The 21,351-nt window shown below is 44.9% G+C and overlaps 1 protein-coding gene across 4 annotated transcripts in view; it reads right to left on the reverse strand.

The window, feature by feature from the left end:
• Positions 1 to 4,501: 4,501 nt before the first annotated feature.
• The window catches only part of Dclk1 (doublecortin like kinase 1), a 299,545-nt gene continuing 282,695 nt past the window's right edge, over positions 4,502 to 21,351 (reverse strand). For all 4 annotated transcript variants that reach the window (XM_048424463.3, XM_048424462.3, XM_048424465.3 and 1 more), the window contains one exon: positions 4,502 to 10,109. In XM_048424463.3, coding sequence (XP_048280420.1) covers positions 10,052 to 10,109 — 58 coding nt within the window. In that variant the 3' untranslated portion in view covers positions 4,502 to 10,051. The remainder of the gene's footprint in view (positions 10,110 to 21,351) is intronic.

Here is a 21,351-nt window from a genome sequence, read left to right on the forward strand (position 1 = left end):
AATCTCCTTCTTGCCTCCCTCCCTCCATCTTTCCCTTCCTCTCCCTCCTTTCTTTTCTCTTCCTCCACTTCTCTCCCTTCTCTTCCTTCTCCCCCCCTCTTTTTTTCCCCCAGAGCAAAGAGAAGCAACCTAGGAGAGGATATTTTCCCCACAGGAAGAGAGCCATGAGATGTGCAAGCAGGACATTCCTGGTTGCGCTGGAATTACATGTGACTGGTTCTTTTGTTTGCCTGGGATGCTGCCTCTGCTAATCGCTGAGAGGGCAATTGTATTTCAGCTTAAGACTGGTGTTGAGACCAGGCTGTGTCAGGCTCTAAGTTACTCTATGTTGTATAAAGCCATGTTGGTTTTTTTTTTTTGTTGTTGTTGTTTTGTTTTGCTTTTGTTTTGTTGTTGTTGTTTGGTTTTTTTTCAGGCTGTGCTTTGCCTTGGGAAACCACATTTTACAAACAACTCCCCCCCCCATTCTGAAGGCAGAGGTTGACTGGAACCTCTGGGTGGACCTGGAGATTGTACCATCTGCAGGGATCATCCATCCAGCACACACCAACACGTGTCTCATTTGGTGGGACTAGAAAGGGAGCTGCCCTGTAAATTTACTGGGAGAGAACTGAGATTATAGAAGCACAGGGGTGCATTAAGATTATTGAGGGAAAGCAAGCCCCAAACTTAACTGGCATACCCGATTGAGGAAAGGGTGCATCTCTCCCATTCCATAAGGAGATGAACACCAAACACTGTGATGGTACAGTTGCGTTCCAACCTGTCATCCAACACCTGTGTGTGCCTCAGGGACTTGTCCACTGGATTAATTAACCCTCCATCCCCATCCCATTCCCTTATAGGTCGGAGCAGCCTATGGTGCCTGCTCATGCACCTGTTTGTGCCTAGACATGACCCATTTCCTGCTCCTGCTCCACTACCTGCTCCAGACTCAGGCCAGCCTTTTCTGGATTCTCCAGCATCTCCTTCGAGCCTGGTACCAGCAGCTTCCACCAATGGGTCGGGTTCATTATCTATGCAGACCTTTCCTCAACTTTCAAAACTTCTTAAACTCAGTTGCAGCTGCTTTAACTTGTATTCATGCACATACACACATAACTCTGTGTGTGTGTATATGTGTGTTATGAGTGTTAGTTAATATTAGCAGTTAAGATGGGACTAAAAGAACCCATATTTACCTTGGTCAGTCTGTCTAGTGAGATGGGTTTTATGGCAGACTGCTGCCATTAAACACACTAAACCTTATGAATTTATTGTTATGCAACAAATTCTGACTTAGTGGGAAGATACGGGCATGTTTGCCTATATTTCTGGCATAACATATGCCAGATAGCCGGGCTGGCTTCCTTAAGAGCTTTCCTGCTCCATCTTCTCCTTGTTCAGTGCTGGGATGGGGCTGTTTGGTTTTCATGCAATCTTGCAGCTGTGAGTTAGGTTGGTCCTGTCCTTTCCTAAAACCATAGTGGTAGGTTGGCAAGGCTCAGTTCTGGGGTTGTCTGCTGCCTCACTGGGGTAAGCTAAGCCGCCATCATGCCGGGGTCAGTCATACTTTCTGAATATTGGTGCATTCTTCTCACGGTTATGAATGCCTTCTTCCCACTTCCAGTCTTCAGACTCTGGTTTAGGGCTCTGTTGGGGCTTGAGGACAGACTCCAAGTTTCACTGTGTGAACTCTAACCCTTATTAGAGGCCTTGTGGGAGTCGAAAGAGGCGGGGTCTTTTAAAGGTAATTCAAATTGCATCCAGTCATTAGAGTAAAACCTTCATGATTGAATCCAGGTGCTTTATAAGCCGAGCAAACAGAGAGCATGCGCACATGGTCTTCCAGTTTCGGACCCCCGTTGCCCCTCCCTCCACGTCACCTATGTGCCGTACTCACAAGAGAGTTATCCCTCGATGTGGCTCCTTGCCGTAGTTTCTCCAGAGCTGTCAATCAAAATCATCTTCCTTTCTTTATAACTCACACTGGTATTTGGTGACCAGAAACAGACCAACAGCAAGGTCCCCTCCCTGAAGCCGTCTGTGATTACCTCACAATTAAATTGGCCTTGGAAAGGAATTCCCCGGCACCCTGTTTATGCTTTTGCTATAACACCTGAGATTGTACCGGATGGCTGCTTTCTATGAACCTGGAAAAGTGGTAGTGAACGGCACATTTAGGTGCCCCAGGGATGACCATGTGATAGGGACTTAACTGGAAGTAAGAGTATATGACTCACACTGGATAGAAATGTGGGGTCCCAGGTCAAACTTCTGCTAGGTGTTTGCTGGGAATGGGTCCTTCGAGGGGATCTGGGGAGTCCAGGAAGAATGGACAAAGAAACGTGGCTTAAGATGGGGGTGCACCAATAGGACCATTTCTGGCATCTTATTACTGTTCACCTGTCAAAGTATGACTGCTGCAAAATACTCTTGGATGAAGAATGTGGATGGGACCGAGAACTTTAAATCCACACACCCACCCAGAGCATCCCTTGAGCCTGGTTTTGAGGAGGACATTGAGGATACTTTCTTTCAACTACCCATGTGACACACCCGAAGATAAGACGTTGGCAACTTGGATCCCTTTCGCAGTTAGTGTCTTCAACTTTAGTTTCCTTCCCCATCTCCCTTTTTTTCCCTGCTTCTAAGAGGATACACCGGAGTGTGTGGACCACAGATCTAGTTACATGGGACTAATGGCTGCATTGCCGGCAGCCTACACCGTCTACACATGCTGGGAGCCAGTGACAAGTTGGTAGGGATGCTGTGCCCCTGACAGGTTGGTATTTGGCCATCTGTGAGTGATAAATCAGTAGCTCCCAGTGACCAAAGAGTAGATTTCTTGCTAGAATGAAGGTCTTATGAAGAGGAGCAATGGAGTTTCTTTCAGTCTAAACTATATCATTGACAGTAGGTCTTGGCTAAGTTTATTGCATCGATGGGCATATTACAGTGTTAATGTAGGATAAGAAGCTGAAATCTTAACGGCAATTGCAGATGGCAGAGAGAACTCTGGGATGCCTTCTACCCCAGAGCCCAGGAGCCGAGCCAAGAGCACCATGGGGTATGTGTACCATTACAAGGGCAGATGGCAGAGACACCTTTTCAAGAATCAAAGTTGCTATAAACATACAAGACCTTGCTAGGTGTATACAGGTCATCCGAATGCTGAACCAAGCATCCCAATAAATGGCATCTTTGTCAAGTGTGTTTTCTTGTGTTCCAAATCTTCTGACCCAAAGCAAAAAAATAAAACAGGCCATGCTTTTGTTTTTGTTCTTTTTTTTCCATCTCCCTAAGCCTAAATGAAGTGTCACCCATAGTTCTGGCACCCACTCAAGAGCCCTTGAATGAATGTTCTGAAGTGCAGGCAAGCTGACTTGGACATCTGTCGCAGTGCTGATGGCCAGCATGAGTCTGACTGCTCCAGCTGGGCTGGGTATGGCCCCATGTCTTGTCTGAGTGCCCCTCTTTGAGGAGACTGGACCAGGCTCAGGCTATCTCTTCAGACAGAGGAAAGCCTGTGAAAATTCCACGCTGCTGCTATACCCGTTTCTCATCACCCATTTCCTGCTGTTTTCATAACTGCTTGCTCTGTGCGGAACACGTTCCTCCTTTCCAGACCCCCAGTCCTTGTGGCCTGTAGTCAGGGAAGGCCATTGTTTCCCATTTACCTGTGGGTGGCAGCTCTAGCATCTTCAACACTAGAGTTGTGACCAAGACTTTTCACCTATGTTTCGAATGACAGATTTTTGGCAAGGCCAACAGTTTCCTTAAACCAGAGAGAGGAGTCCCCCCAAAAAGCCTAATGACTTCTCTACTGAGAGCCAAGGGGAAGACAGGTGTTTCAGCAGCCCATGGGTGGCAGGGAAGGTGACAATTTTACAAGAGCTTGGAGATATTCATAAAATATCATAAAAGTGATTTTCATAAAATACATATTTATAAAAGTGATACCGGGGGACCTGGAGTCACTCTTGCTGGCTGACTTTTCAATCTGGCCCTGACACCACAATAGAAAAGAACTTTCTTCCATCATCCAGCTCTGTCATGTTTTCTGAGACCCAGCTTGCACACGGAATACTTGATGGGAAGGGGCAACAAAATGGCAGCTAATTCCAGGTTAGCTATTAAAATAACAGTCTCCTCTGGTGAGCTTGCGCATGGAGATTGAAGGATAAAATGAGGCTGGACAGTATTTGCTTTCTCTGTGTTTGTCCGAGTCCCTGGCCCAGCCAGGAAGGTAATATATGAAAAGGGACATTTTTGGAATAGTTGTTTTTGAATTATGCTCATGAAATACATACCGTGCTGCGGAGGACATGTGGGAAAGCTACATTCTGACCGCATGACTAATTTTTAAAGCCTTGTACAGAGAATACCCTGCCCCCCAACCCTGAACACAGCTGGGTTATTCCTCCCTGGACTGAATGTGTCAATTCTGAATTGAACTGAAATGAAATTTTACTCCATGATGGCAACATAAACCGAAGAGCTGGCCCAGCAGCGAAGGGCATTGTGTACACCAAGAGATATTACTTTATTAGTTTAAGAACGTGTTTTACATAAAAACAGGCAACATCAAAAGAGCTCATTTGGTAAATGAACATCATATATCACAGATGATTTCATTCCACATTCACCTACAATTTATGAGCTTAAACTGAAGGATTGGGGGGAAACTGGGTCTCATTCCACCTTTAACCATGGGTACAAATTGTTTGAAAGTTATTTCATTGGGATTCCCAAACCAGACACTAACCTACGCCATCGGATCCATGCAGCAAGTGACGAAATCAGAATCGCAAAGGAAATGCTGAACTTTTTTTTTCTCCAAATTGAAACCTTTCCGGAAACTTGTTAAATATGCCAAGTCCCCAACCCACTTCTTCAGTATGCAGAAGCAAAATACTATTTAATTTCACGCACAACTAATCCTTTAATAACTTTCTTTCAGTCAGAATGAAAAAGGCTAATATTAATTTCCTAATAATTTTTTTTAAAGTTGTCAAGGATGTGACTCTAACCTTGGACCAGTTTCAATCTCTTTTTATTTATTCTTCAAACACACCAAGGATTTAGGGTCAAGGGCAAGTGAGAAGTTGCCCCCAAAAACCAGTCAAGGTCTGTTCCTGACTACAGCTGATTGACTTGGAACGAACTTGTTAGGATGTTTAACACCACTTAAAATCTTACTCTTAATACTAACAGTTCTGAAGGCTTAAGCACTAATTACTTTAAATTAATAAAGTATGTCACAGTCAAAAATATACAACTTTACATTAAAGTAACATTAAGGGTCTCAGTTTAATTGACCCCCCCAAAAAAATGTTGAGGAAATGTCCTGGTATAGTTGAGAGAGATTGCCTTTTCTTGACGGAAATCAAGGACTCCGGATCCCTCATTTGTCGCCATGGGCAAACCGCATGACCACAACACCTGCCAGTTAGATGCTCACTTCCCGAAAAATGACCACAGAGGCCTCCCATTAGAGTCAGCAACAATAGCAAACAAACCAAAAGCCCTCAGCAGAGGCATGCTAAACCTCTACCTTAGATTTCCTGTTTCCCACTGGTTTATGACCCTTAATGCTACTGGCTGGTGGACTGCATATTTGAGATGATTAAAAAAGAAGAGAGGGCCCAGAGCACCTCCCCCGTCTGTATGTAATTACATACGAACCAAAACTTCCATCTGACATCCCGGGGTCCCAGTTCTTAACTATTCCATGTGTAAGCACCGTAGAGCCCAACTGGGAAGTACTTCTGCAGCCACCAAATGTTTCATATGTCCTCAAGTTTCCCTGATTTATTTGCCCTTAAACACGAGAGTAGGAAGTGGTATTTTACGCTGGCTTCAAATTTGAGTTGACAAAAGTGTTAATTGTGGGGCACTTTCACTTTTAGCTGCTACTCTCCCCACAGACAAGGGTGGCTTCGTGAAATTTGATGGCTAAATTCGGAAATCCAGATTTCCAAAGAAGCGTGTGTCTAACCCTCCACGCAGCATTCAAACCAAAGCTCTGTTAGGTCAGAGAGGTATTTTGGTTTTTTTTTGTTTTTTGTTTTTTTTTTCCAAATTACTAATGGAAGTGTCAGACAGCTCATGAAAAAAGTGGACCTTCTAGCTGATCAACTTCAAGTTCATAAAAAAATTTTTTGAGAAATAAAAAAGAAAGAAAAAAAGGAAGAAAAGATTTAAAAAAAATCAAGCAGTAATTTTAAAAGACTTACAAATAATAGAAAATACCTTATAATATATGCTAGGTGATCCATTTTTTTAAAAAAGCATGTTCAAATGAATAATTATGTTAAAACTACCATCTTGGGTCTTGGGGCGTTCTGAAACTCTGGAATCACAATGAGGGCAACGTACCAGATGTTGAGTTTTACTCCGGAGTTGGGAAGAAGTTGAGAGGCCTGAGATGTGCCCCCCACTCTTTAGGACAGGCCCTGAATAGCAGACTTGAGCCTGAGGCACATTTTTATGGTCAAATTAAAAACCTTGCAGAATAGGAGTTTATCTTGGAAATGCTGACAGGGCTTTACCCAGAGAAGGGCCAGCGGCAACACAATAAAGTGAAGAAAGCTCTCCCTCAGCACAACTGCACTTCAGCACAAAGGATAGAGTTGTCTAACAACGCCTTCGGCCAGCAAACAACCGTGATTTAACGTGGTCGCATCCTGGTAATTCGGGAGCCCTGTGACCCTCTGAGCCAATCTTTCTTTCTTTCTTTCTTTCTTTCTTTCTTTCTTTCTTTCTTTCTTTCTTTCTTTCTTTCTTTCTTTCTTTCTTCCTTTCTATTTTTTTTTCACAACTGAATTATGCCTCAAAGGGTAAAGGATTGCAATTTTAGCCCTTCATTCACCGATCTACTGTGCTCTTTCAACAGTATTTGACAGACCTGCTAACCACCACTCATAAGAGAGCTAAGCAGGTTGTAGGAAATCTCAGTGAACGCAAGACATCAAGTGTGTTCTGTTGCTCCCCACTCCCTCCTCCGCTCGTGTTAATACACACGCACCATGTGTGCGGCCGATGAGGGCACGGCCGGAACATTTCCGGGGACCGAGGTTCTTAACTTTTCCTTCTAATGGTTCAGAACAAATCACACGTTTATTGATCACGATGAAGAAAGTGGCTTCTGCTACAGTGTGGAGGGGGTAAATGTATTCATTAATATGAGAGAGTCTCATCCACAGAATTGACTTACAGGAAGCAAGGAGAGAAGGGTGGTTCAACTACTCTACTCTCAAATGGAACGATTCCTTTAAATACCACAGGGCTGGTCCTGTTAGTAAAGGAAGGGCAATTCCCATCACCAGACTACCACCATAAGAGTTATATTCAATACTCAAAAATATGGAAACACTCATGATGGTTAAGTGAATAATTACAGAGATACACAGCCATCATAGCACATAGTTGTTCTATGATACACAAAATAAAAAATAATATCAAATAATAGGGTTGATTTGGTTATAGAAATTCAAAGAACACCACCGCTTAATTATTTCAAACTGGAACTATTCCGAGAATGTTGAAGAGGGGGAGAATTTAGTGTTGGCTAGCCAAAGCAGTCTGGGCGCACAGAGTCATTCACGCGTGTCTGTCTGTTCGCCCTCTGAGCTGCACCTCTGATGTCTAAGATCTTGGTAGCTTAATGCTGGAAAGACGACTGAATTACCGCAGTCCATCTGCCTGCTCAATCTTTCTACTTGGCAGGGCAGATCCCACTGTTTATTCAGCACAGATCACTGAAACTCTATAGGGGTGCACTGCCATCTTTTTTTCTGAATGGGCTCAGAAGTCTTCTGATCTGTCCTTCTGCGGCATGATGAGGAAGCCTCTTGAGTTCCCATAAATGATGATAGATAAAAACCAGAGCCCTCACTATGGACCTGTAGCACTGGATGCTATGGCCGTATGTTAATGACCAAGGGGAAAGCAGTAATTCAGAGAAGGTGGCAATCTGCTATTGCCCATACAGTATCTTATAGTCTCATACGTGGCGTTGAGGCTCAGCTATGCCATTGCTTGTTAATCTTAGAATAAAAGTGCTTTGTCTTTCTGTCCCAGAGAAAGTAGTGATTTCTGATCAGTTCTAGGTCCTTCACCAATATGAACTCTGTCTACAAACCAGAACCCTTCCTGGTGGTCTGTGCTCTGTCTCCTCCCAACATGCAATTTAAAGAATATGCTGGTTTATACGACTTTGTACTTTTACGTGCTATCATTTCTGGGCTCTCAAAAGAAAAAAAAAACTAAATAGATGTTGATTTAAATATAGAAGACCAGCAAATGTGGGATTCTGTCATGTAAAAGTCCATACATGCATAGAACATAAAGACTGTGTATAAATACAATAGTTGAAGATCAGCGTGGAGTTCGAAAAGAAAGACCGGACGATGGAAAGGTTGTTCGTAACTTTCAAGACACTAAAATACATTCAAAATAAGAATGAGAAAGGAAAGACCACTTGTACCCATTCTGGACTCTATCACTATTCTTCCCTGGGTCAAAGCTGAGAAAACATTAGGGCAACATTTGCATTGGGTCAGGCTTCCCAGGCACCCCTGAATCCTTTTGGATCAAGGACACAAAAACTGGAAGCAACAAAGCCCATATTCTGAGATGCGATCAGCTCCCAAAGAAACACGGGTCTGGGGAGACAGACTGGGTAGCAAGAGTGAAAAATGAATCCCAATCAGGCCCCGGCCCGACACCACAAAAGCGGCACATCTCTCCTGGATGACTGGAGACCAAGCCCCAGTAAAGAAAATCAGGAGGGGGAATGGCGGTTTCAGCCTCGGGTGTCTTCTGCGAGACTTGCCGGTGCCTAGAATGACTCATGGAACTGGCTTGTTTCTCTGAAACTCATCCTTAGACCCTCTTGGATTGTGTTCCCACTGTACTTTCTCATCTGCCACTTTGCAAAGCATCGCCTCTTGCTCCCTCTCGCCCCAGACCTTTCGAATTCCGTGTTGGTTTCCCACTGGTGGCTACAGTCCCGTGTAAAAGCAGCTGAGAAGAAGGAAACACGGGACCTTGCGTTCCCTCGCTGGTTGGAATGCCAGCCCTGTAGAGCACCTGGTAAGTTATTGCTCTTGTCACCAGTAATTTCTAGATCTTTCCTGATTCTGAGCAGACAGACCCCAACTCACCGAGCACAAGCCAAGGCTAGGTGGTTCCCCTAGGGTCTGCCTGGCACTAGCAGCAGCTAATGGGGAAGCAGCATTTCGGGGGCGTCATCAGCACATCTTTGTATGGAGACAGGGAGAGACACCGTCCATCACTTGGGTGAGGCGGCCACAGACCTAATTCCCTCCGATCAAAGCAGAGAACCCGCTGCAGCTAACCACCTTACTACTTAGGGAAGGGAGTCCCTTCTTCGTAAAATGGTTAGGAATGAGGGGTGCATCTGCGAACGTTACAAAACCTGTTGTGCTCCAAATCCACAGAGAAGGATCCACGACGGATCATCCTCCCTGCTCGTCTTGTGTGTGGACATTTTAGGGTCCTAACGACGCCCTTTGGTCTGCAGCAAAATCCAGAGATGTCTGTGAATATACCCAAGGTTCTGGAAAATTACCCAGCAAGGATTCTAAAGGAAATTCTGTGCACTCAAGAGGGCTGACAGGTGCTGTTACCTATTGCAGACCCTAGCTCGACTGATGAAAACATTCATTGCTTCTATATTTAAAAAAAAAATTGCAAATTGGCCTTAACCCTTTAAGGACCCCTATTAGCAGCAAATTACCATCGTCACAAACACCACATGCCTTCTCATTCAGTAAAGGGAGCTTGCTACAAAGGTACCCAAAACATACTTTCTGTTCTGCCGTTCACGCATTGAGTGCTAGATAGATCAGATGAACCTGTTTTACAGAAGTTTGGGGGAGGGGGAAATCTCAGAGTCTTAAAAGGGTTAAGCTAGGGCTTGGAGTAAAAGGGTCTTATTAAAAGGGTGAATTAGGGGAGCGGACAGTCTCAGAGGAGCTGGGGGAGTAGTCTTCTGATTCCGAGTTGAGTTCTGGTGGAGCTGGCTGTGCCTTGTATCGGCTCCTCACATCCTGGTTGCGTCTTCGTCGGAAAACCTGCCTCTCCTTATCAAGAGCGGTGGTCTAGCAGGGGCATAAAATGAGAAAGAGGACAATTAGGCCAGGGGACATGGCAGGAGAGACTCTAGATACTTTGCAGTTGGAAAGTATGCTGGCCAAGCCAACCTACTCATCACGGCTCACTTATGTCAACAGTCACCATTCTTGGGGAGCTGGTTAAGAGACCTGGTCATGAAGGTCGCCACTCATCCAGCGCTACCAGCTTCCTATCCATCACCCAGTGGCTTCTAGAATCATCCCCATAGTAAAGAGGGGCTTCAGTCCCTTGTGTATGACAGGTAAGGAAACCCCTTGGGTCACACAGGCCAACAGGCAGCTTAGGGCACAGGGATAATAAGGCTAAGTCCTCAGAGGTGGAAACAGTCTCAAGCTCTCCCTGCTGGGTTAGCGATTTTCACTCTAAAGAATCTTATTGTCTCTTGATGAGGGGGTGTGGCTAAACCTTGGGAGGGGTGGAGTGAATTTTAAGGAAACCAATGCCTCAAAGGGAACATAACTTGGAATGAAATTAAACCCCATGACTACGCCCTATGGATTTCACTTAACAAAGTCCATTTTCATAAAAGTGAAGGGTTTTTTGTTTTGTTTTTTGTCTTCGTTGAGTTTTCCAACCTCTCGTTTCTATGCCTGATTTTACCAAGGAAACCTCAGATGACCTCTGGGATGTGCTACCTGGCTGTGACCCCAGAAGTTATTACAGCATTAGGATGGGGACACAGTGTGACTTCATCTCATATTTAATGGGTGTGGGGACGGACTGGCCCATGATAGCAAAACCTTAAGAGAAAGCAGAAGAGTAGGTCCAAAGCTGGAAGAAAAATGCTGAACATGGGTCACAGTGGAAGGCGAAGGCGACTTGTCTTAAAGTCCCTCTTTACAGGGCTGTAGCCTGGAGGCGGCTCTGTTTGTGAGGTCACTTTCACTCTGCGAGGATATCTGCCGCCATTTCTCCCCCCCTTGGAAATTTTACTGTTGGTTTCTTCAAAGAACTGAGATAAATTTATAGCCAGCCTCGTTCTGAGAACAAAGTGAAAACTAAGCCCCTCGTACGATTGCAGAATAGCATTAGAACAATCTTAGATCTAAAAGAAAGCAATCAAAGTTCCAAAATGAAGTAATAAAGAGCAAAATAGAGACAGCGTGTAGAACCGGGGCAGTAAATGGCTTACTTAGGCTGGCCGTTTCCACTTTAAAAACGATCCACATGCCGAGCAACAGCATTAGGAGCCAACGAGGGCGATAAAGTTTAATAATTCACTTCTCGCTTCACAGAACAGTTAAAACACGACCCAATGGCCGCTGTCGAAATGTCTGCCTTGATTCTGCCCCTCGCTGAATTTTAAAGGACCACATATGTGTAGTTTTGGGTCTCATGCCCACCGACTTCATGAAAACTTCAGCCTCACAAATCTAAATTCCTAACTTTATTTAAAACACTGTAAAGTCACAACACATGGTATTTTGCTTTTCAAAGCAAACGGAGAATGCTCTGTTTGTGTGGAGCTGGGTGTGTGTAGAAAACAGATGTCTATTTAGTCTGTCTGACATAAAAAGCATTCTGTGGTTAATCCAAGGGTAATATAAACTCGTCTCCTGGTCATAAAAAATATAGTTGTGTTTCTACCTTTCTGCGGATGAGAAACTCGCAGGCCCCGGACAGAATGCTGATGGGGGAACACAGGCGGTCAGACAGGGAGGGACGCACCGGGAATGTGCACTGCCCTGTGTGGCCCATTCATTCAGCTCAGTCATTATTCACTGCAAGGAGCAGGCATGGCCTCTGTTCACAGGTACAGAATCACTGCAGACAACTTTGAAGCTGCCAGGGCCTGCAGAGGTGTGAAGCACCTTCTTTTTGCCTTTGTAACTTGATGCAAGATAAGGCTTTAAAATGAAGCCAGGGAAGCAAAAGCATGCCCCTATCACACGATGACTCAGAGAACTTCCCCTCCCCGACTCAGTGCCCTTGCCTAGCTAGCATCTCTCCTCACCAGCTATCCAGAAGCAGACTGAACAGAGAGGGACTTAAACTGTGATTCTGCCTGTTGACTTCTCAGGGGCCTTCAGACATTTTGGTCTTGATGTTCCTTAGCCGTCTATGATTAGCTGAATGTTCAGCAGCTCTAAGTCATGCGCCACTGAAGTGGGACGCTGCCCCCGGAAACACAGAATGCGGTTGGTACAGAAGCTGGTAGCGCTCGTGCCGAGCCTTTGCTTGGAGGGTCCCTCACTTTAACCTTTCTTTCTTCAGACTCTCTTGGGATGGTCATATCGTCTTTCTTCCTTGTTCATCTGCCTTTCACTGCTGTCTAAGTGCTCAATGCCACACGTCCTGCCTAGCTCCTTAATTAGTAGCGTTCTAGATGATCACCTTCCTAGATAAACCTGTTTGCCTACAAGCTCCCAAATTTCCCGGCACTTCCCAGAAAGGTGATTGGTGATTGTATGTTCTGGAGGAAGGGTCAGATGGCAGTTTCTACTGGATTTCTAGATGCTTCAGAGTGCTGCCCAGTGTTCTGGCTTTATAGGACTAAGATTGAGGCTCAATATGCGGAAGGATTAGCCCATGAACCACACGAAGAATATTACTCTTGCCTCTTGCGCAAGGCCCAAGCAAGCATTTCCTCTGTAATCTATTGTAACAGGCTAAGACAGAGTCTCCATGTGTGCACAGCTCCCTCCAGCTCTGTTCTCATCCCAGCTAACTGCCGATAGTATCCAAGATCAGATGCGGAAGGTACCCCCATGCTGATGGTCAGAAAAAATCTTGGGGAATATTAAGTAGCATCTACCCAGTCCAACCTACTCTGAATCTGGGGGACTGTGACTTCCTAGGCCTAGTGCTCACCACAGAAATGAGGGTTTCCTGCCTATCTGGGTAACCGTATTAGTCATCATGGCTGCAGCCAAAGGCCACATAGAGATGTTTCTTCCCATAAGCCTCTGTGCCCTGAGCCGCAGTAATTCTGTTTCTAGCTCTGGGGACTGTGGTTCATTTTAGGAGGTTTGTCCATCCCCATTCCCACACCGATGTGGTATGTAGTGCATGTCCTGTATCCTGCATAGATCATGACTGTTTTCTTACCCGTCTTAGAGACGCTATAAAGGGCCACGATCAAATCTTAGATGCCTTCTCTGAATTCTCCTCAGTTCACAACACACAATCGATATATTATGGACTTTGTGGCTATTGAATTATGAGGAGTTCCAACAGAGGTCATCTACTTCCCTCTGGGGTACCCAATCTCCAGTACATTCTGCAAGTAGCTGACAGGTCGACTTTCCCAGGGTCCAGTCTGTTTACAATTCCTCATAAAGTCTAAATCCTTGTCCCAGCTTTGCCAATGCACTGACAGTAAAAATTTCCAGTGTCAAGTTCCTGTTAGTACTCAGAAGTGATTCTTAGCATCAGTAGGCCCTTTTGTTCCTTTAGCCGACAGTGGCTCTTCTAGAACACTGTCCCTTTGTCTGCTTACCTTCGTCAATCCTGTCTTAGTTTCTTTTTGTGCACCTTTCCACCCCCATACTGACGTCAGTGAAGGTGACCCTACCATAGCTATGAGAGGGGAAGCGGTAGACTTCCCACTAGAAAGAAGCCTAAGCTAACAGGTTCAGGATGGACACCTACCCAGTCAACAGGACACCCCAAAACTCTCTCTGGAAATATACCTTCACGATGAGTACCAGTTTTCCAGATGACAGCTTCTCAAATAATGCCACATGATATTGGAGTCAGAGACAACTCAGCAAGACGAGTGTGAAGGACAGAAGGGAACTGGCTTTGAATGAGTGCTCGATCTACCTACCGCCCAGGACAGAGCCCACTCACAGACCTATCTGGTTATACACAATAATAAGTGCTGTTTGGGCGTCAACCAGTCTGGTCTGGGCTTTCTTCCTGGATATCACATAAAAAGTCCACTGGCAAACGCTCTCAGCTCTGCACGCTGGCTCAAGCTGCGTCTCACCTGACATGACTTCATCTCTGCCACTCCAAGACCCAATCACAAGCCAACTACTGCAGTACATCACTGCCTAAACTCCTCTGACAAGAACCCTTCTTGACCAAACCCTTTGCCTTTAACTATACACTGACTTCTCAAATTTCATGTAAATTCCTCTATGCTGCAATCAAAAACTTCCAGAATACTGTTGATTTTGGCACACTGACTGGGCATGTATCATGCATTTTTTATGCAATCCAGAATTATTTTAGGTCATTATGCACTTTCTGAAAAATAATATAAAGTAGAAACCCCTAACAGCTCTATGAAATTATAAAGCAAGAAATTGAGTCAATACTTCAAAAAATCTAATGCTTTAAATATCAGCAAAATTCTTCCTATATCATAGAAAATCATTTTTTTTCCTGTTTTTCATGCATTGGCCCCTTGCAGTTTCTACTCACAGTTAGGGCTGCACCGTTTGTGATTTCTTTAGAATTTTCATTAACGCCCTCAAAATTAGCACAGCTCTCAAACATGTCCAGTTTACTCTCTACAACTGGATCCTGTAGCCCCCTTCTGCGTTTCAGAACTGACAAATTCAGCAAGAAAACAGAACCACTTGTAGTGATGTATCCTCAAGAGAGATGGTCACGCAAATGTAACAAACTGGAGGCCCTCCCGGAAGCATTTGAAGCGTGATTTGTCCTCTGAAGTGCTGTCACAGATGTGGATGCCAGGCCATTTCTGTATGGCTGAGAAGCAGTGTTACTTAATCAATTATTGATTGATTGATTGATTTTTTTTTAATCAACCATGCAAGAGTCTCAGTGTCTCTTCCTGGCTCTCTATCTTTGCAAAGTGAGTGTGGTCTTAAGGTACAGGCACACTTAAGGTAAGGAACATGTAAGACTTCCTGACAGATTTATTCTGCTCAGGGTTTGTGGTTTTGTGGAACCACCATGAAGAGCGTTGCTATCAAAATCCCACAAGTCTCCTCAGGGAACCTCCATTTCATTAAGAGCCCCTCAGAGCATCTCAAGACTAGAGTAGCACATTTTGGTGTTAATGATCACAGGCTGGAGGTAGGCAAAGACACTTAGGACTCCGGTGCGGATCGTCATAACCAAATAGGAGTTACTTCAAACGCACGTGGGGCCTTGGTGCCCACACTGTGTCCTGGGGAGCTTGGTTGAAAGACATATCCTCGGGAAATGAAATGATATGGGAAAACGAACTGAAAAAGGCCCATCCTACATAGAGGAAACACCGCAAATACCCACCTAGAAGTGGTAGCTTTTGACTCTGACAAAGGCCCTGGCTGCCACTGCAGCGGGGGACGGATGGCTACAATACGCCAGTTACCACAGCAACTCGGGTAACTGCACACAGCATAGTTGGAAATCTAAAAGGAACTAGTATCTGTCCTGTTCCTGGGCCTCCCACAACATCAGGCACACTGAAATAAAGGTGCCTCTGGTCTAAAGAGGAGAATTATTTGGCCAGTGCATTCTTCCACTGATGATGATGAAGCCCGCACTCCACATTCTACTCTGGTATTTTAAATTCGGTTTCTGACATTAAATTTGAAAATGTGCGCAACTGAACCTGAACTTTATCTATCTGGTTGGTCCCTGTGCCGTGTTAGAGGGGGAGATACAGCAATAGCAGGGGAGGCTGGGCAGAACTCAGGAGAAAGAACTGTAGTATCAGCATTGTCTTTGCTGTTAGGAGGCATCCCATATCTCTGTAAACATCCCGCTTGTCTGGCAACTTTAGCTTAATTCTCTTGGAAGCAGCAGTGGGTAGAAGTTGGGAGAATTACCTTTTGTCTTAGCTTAGCTAATGACGTGACCTTGAACATGCCTCCTTCCTAGACTGTCTTCTAGGTTCCCCATGCCTGCATTGAAGGTTGTGGGGGTGGGGTGGGTAGGGGGAGAGTGTATTCCAATGCTTGATCCTCAGGAAAACGTTCACCTATGAAATTCCACCAGAATGCTTAATATAACCATCAATCTACTGTAATGGGCTGTGTTTTCTCTTAGCAAATAATAGACCTCACAGTCTATGGATCAAAAATATTTCTCCTGTGCAATACAGGCAGGATTCGCAAGGGATGTACTTCATTTCTGTGGTGTGGTGATGTTTTCTGTCATGGCAGTAATTATTGGATTTAAGAAACTACATTTTTCAAAGGCGCCAGTGTTGACGACTTTCCCTCTTTGGCTTTTCCTAATTTATTGCCAGCCATCACAACGAGTCTTCATTTCATTAATAAAAGAACATTATTGTGCATTTTGCCTTTTAGCCCATCCATTATTCATACTACCTAGGAGGCTGAGGCATTAATCTCAGGAAACCGCTCCTTGCTAACCCTCACTCTGTAGGGACTAAGTTATAATTTGCTGGCCATTAAAATTAAACTAACAAATCGATCCGGGTATCCCTCCTTGTTTTATTGTGCTTATTGTCATGGTTATTACTGTTCTGTTTTGTTTGGCTGGTGTATCCTTGGAGGGCCTTGCCAGGAACTGCTAAGTACCTGGAGACAACGGCACAGATCTTCCCTAGAGTAAAAGTCACCATTAAAATGGCCAAAGGAGGCTTGTAAGCCAAACAACCTTCTGTGTGGCTTCTTCAAGGTGACTCTCTGAAGCATTATTTCCCATTTTCCTGGGAAGGCCGGCTGGTTTCTGTGTCAGCTAACTTGATCAGACACAGGACTTTGAGACTAGGTGTTTAAAAGAATCTCAACTGGCCTGGTCCTACCTAATCTTCACAGTCTCTCATCCAAGGGTTTCAATGGTGGCCTTTGCAGGGCATTGATCGTGGGCGTCCAGAGGCTTGAATTTACTTTCTTCATCTGTTCTGCAGCCTCTGGTTTCCTTAATGAAGAGAAACTGAGCTTCCATGTGTCTGCTCCTCATCACGCTAGCAAGCTAAGGAGCTACCACAGACGGGGTTTGTCCTAAGCAAATCTGTAAAATTTAAAAACTAGCTAAGTCTCACAGGTATCTCGGGGCTAGCTGGTTTAATTGTAAATACATTTTTAACTTAGCCAAAACGTTTGCACATACTCCTGTATTGTTAAAAATGAAAAATCTCTCGAGTATCTTAGATGCGGTCTGGTTACCTCAGCTCTACCTCTTCAAAACCACATCCAGCCCAAACATTTCTTCTTTGGAGTTCAACTATTCATTCATTTATTTAGCAAAGATACCATTTTAAATAGGTCCCAGCTCTAGTCTCATGAAATTTTCATTTTTTAATAGATGGTACTTTTAATCTAGAATGACCCTTCACCCTTAAACACAGGGTCAGGAGACGGTTTGCAATGGACCAGATAGGTAAGAGTTTCGGGTTTCAGGTCCTTTGGGTCTCTGATAAAACTTTTCAAGTCTGTCACCAGCAGAGTACAAGCAGCCACAGGCATGTCAATGAATGGATGTAGCTGTGTTCTAATAGGCCTTTTTTTTTTTTTTAAAGAAAATCAAACAGAAAGAAGCCTAGATTCTCCATTTGCTGTAGCATGCTAACCCTGTCTCAGAGGACGGCCCTTTAAACTCACGCTTCATGATAACTTCAGCTCTGCACACCTGAGTGAAGACGGCTGTTGCAAACGCCTGTTAAAATTCAGGTGCTTACCGGAGGAAAGTGTTGGAAAAAATTTAGGATTCCACCTCAACAAACATCAGTTTTCACAGGAGATCGGCTCTGCTAGGCAGTGGCTTTCTCTCGGAAGTGAGGCTTTCTCTCCTGATTATTTTTTTAGGGGGGCTGGGACAGGTGAGGGTGCAAGAAAGATTAGTTCCAAAGCCTAGGCTTTCTGTTGCCAAAGCTCCCTTCTCTCAATGGCTGCCAGGTTTTAACCAAAGTTCAAGTCATCCTGGTCTTTAACGTGGTGTGTGCTTCTCATGTATTTGAGAATCCTTTGACTCCGGCTTGTAAACATGTGTACTCTTTTTTTGATAGGCTGTGTGCTGCTCCCTGGGAGAGAGGTTCCCCTGCCTTCCCGCTGTTTCATGCCTGATTTCTGACCCTCTTCAGGGAGTGTGACTAAGGCCTAATTGCAAAACGTGGCCAAAATGTGTATGCAGAAAAGACTTTAGATGCTTACTTGTAAATCAAAAAGCAATGTAAAAATAGTGAGCAGTATGTAGTAGATACGGAATTATCCAGAACCCCAGGGAGAGGAAGAGACCCTCTTCAATTCATACCCAGCGAGGAGGACTTAGGTGTGCCACACTTTCCTCTCCTGCCTAGTAACAAGTTGAATTTACAGAAAGATTTATATGTTGTTGAAATGCTCTCAGAAGAGGCCTCTGAAAACAAATCAAATGAACAAAATCAAAACAGCCATCTGTTTGGCTTGGTGAGGCGTGACCCAGGTGGCTCACTAGTGCTGGATTTTTTTTTTTTCACTCGTTTTGAGACAAGGCTTCCCTGTGTAGTACTGGCTGCTGGCTGGTCTGGTGGAGTTTGCTACATAGGCCAGGCTGGCCTTAAACGTAAAGGGATTTACTTGCCTCTGCCTCCCAAGTGTGGGATCAAAGGCTTGCAACACCATGTCTAGCTTCTTTTCTAGCATTCTTGTCGCAGCAATAGGTACAGAATGCTCTCACTTGGTTCGAATCTGGCCTGAAACCTCAGGGGTTACCAAAGAACAACTGCAGGGCCCAGTGCTCGCTGTTTTCTGGAAGCTTCTCTGTTGCCAAAGTGTGATTGACTTTGAAGTTTGTCTATGACTCCTTGGTTGCTTTAACCTCAGCCCTCTGTTACGGAAGAAGCCGGGTGGTTGTTACAGAGGCTTCTGCTCTCCCCCGCCAGGCTCTGGAACTCAGCACTGCAAGGTCAAGGCGAGGTGCCACCAAGCAGGCCTCCTTCGCCATGGCAGGCAGAGCTCTGCCCGCTGGGCTCACAGTATGTTGAGAATCCTATCTGGCTTAAACAGGGACACCTCTTTCAAACCTGCACCCAGCAAGACTCATTTAACAGAACCCCATCCCTTTTCACAGCTGAGCGGAGCAGCGTTGGATAGCCTCCCAAAGCAGGAGCCCGGCCGTGGTGGCGATGCCTCATTACTCAATGCTGCAGGAGGGGGTTGATACCAATATGCACATTTTAGTCACGTCATGCCTGGAAACTCAATCACCCCTTTGTCCTAGCTCACCTCCCCATTCCAGCTTATTCAGCACTGGCGTCCTCTTTGGACGTTTGTTTTATTTAATCGAGTTACTTCATTTTGGCCACTGCCATGGTCTGCACACTTCAGGTGCAGAATTGTGTTCTGTGTGATCTTGGCCATGGCACCAGCCACAGGGGCATCTGTACTTGGGAAAGGCAGAAATGGAGCGACTAGATTTACTATGGGAGGGGGAAGGGCTAGAGCAGGATGTCCGTTTCCCTGTGACTTGCAACAAGGAGAAGCAATGCTTCCGGGGCTCACTGGAAGTGCAGTTCCGGAGTGTGGACTAGCCTAGTGTGCTTGGGCTTTGGGAGGTAAGGCCTCCTAGGTAAATGGGCCAGTCAGAGAATGCAGTTCCCTGGCTGTAGGTAGGGAGAGGAGATGCTGAGAGTCAGGGCAAGAGAGAGAAGGAAAATGGACCCCCATCATGTCTCCACATCACTAAAATGTCAATTAAGAGGATCCCACCGATCTGGGCACCTCATGGAGATGGTTTTACCAGCTGACAGCCTCGCATGAGCTACTTTGTAAATCCAAGCGGGACTCCGGAGTGCTTTGCTCTGAGCGGTGTCAACAGCCACCAGCGCTTATAAACACAAGAACCGGGAGCCGGGTCATTTGCCGGCAATGATTGTTTATGTTGAAAAGTTGGCCTGCCACCCTGGGTAGATGAATGCTCCCACTTCCACCGAGATAAAATGGAAGCATTTGCGATCAGCAAGGGGAGCACGTTCATTCTGGCTCTAAATGGCATTATAAAACTTCCTAATTAAGCATAGATGGCAATGAGACGTTAGTGCCACGTCTCCAGTTTAGCTTTACATACTGTGTGCGCTGTTTAGTGCCGCAGTTAGCTATAAACATTGCTGTTACTGCCCCCAGCTGGAAAACAGAGCAGTTTATGTGCGGAAGAAAAAAGAGATTATCTCCCATCTGCTCCTGCCCATTATTCAGGGATGTGTCATTTTGTCTGCCGATGGGAGCCGTCGCTAGCTTGTAGTTAGTCTTTTTAATACTGGGTCACATGTATTAATTATTATGTTTACTTGACACACTGCGCCTACCCTTAATTCTATGAATTTTGTAATTCCTCAGGATTCTCCTTCTTTTTCTGAAATTAGATGGATTTAAGGATGCCAGTTTTTCTTTCTTTCTTTCTTTAACACAAATAAGTATAGATGTGATTAGACACACTTGATGCCTATTTTTCACCATCTATCAATTCTACGTCTGGCTGATATGCCCAGGACAGGAGACATAGACAGTAAGGCCACGGCATGGTACGATTCAATTTACATAGACTAGGAAAGGGGCAAGACTAATTCCCACAGGTAGACTTTTCAGTTATCCTTTATGCCCGGGACAAAGGCGTCCTCTGGGAAGGGCCGGGAAGGGTCCTGGGGATGTTCTGTGCCTAATATGGAAGTTGTTTCAGGAGCCTGCGCAGTTTGTGGAACATATTGGTAAGGCTAGCTTTTGTGAACTGTGTACCCTCCTGTACTATCTTCAGTGTTAAAAAGTCAAAAGCTGGGTCTGTGTGCAGGCAAATCATAATGAACTCCCCTCCCCCAAAGCTAATTTACTTAGGTAAATGTAGCACTGACTGGGGACCCTTCCCTTAGGCCAGTCCTGAAGGCCCAAAGAGCCTTCTTTGGAAAAATCACGAAGAAGTCTTACTGTGACCGGGGGGTTTTCCGATGGTAAGCAGATCTGGAAGTGATCACGACCTTACTGCATTTTTGATCATTTGTCTGAGTGTGCCCTATTCTGGTTTTCTAAGCCCTTTGTTCTGCGATCCTAATTATAAAAAATAATTAGGAGCAATAATCATGGGGCAAATGTATACATATTATCTATAAAGTGTATATGTATCTGTTCACAGATGAGTATAAACTTATTTTGGTAGAACTTGGCAGTCTGATCCAAGAGACAATGTCAGGCAGGCACTGCTGCCGCCAACAGGCTCCATTATTTGAGAAAAACAAATGCCAAAGCTGGGGGCTTTTCTTGGCAAGTGCTACCCCATGGAGCTTTTACCTGGAAATCATTTTGGAGACATTAAGGTGAAGAGAAGTTCCCTAGAACTTCTTAGAGTTCATTTCTCAAACCATCAAAA

This window comes from Myodes glareolus, chromosome 20 (genome assembly GCF_982192425.1).
Source record: "Myodes glareolus chromosome 20, mMyoGla1.1, whole genome shotgun sequence".
NCBI classification, from domain to species: Eukaryota; Metazoa; Chordata; class Mammalia; order Rodentia; family Cricetidae; genus Myodes; species Myodes glareolus.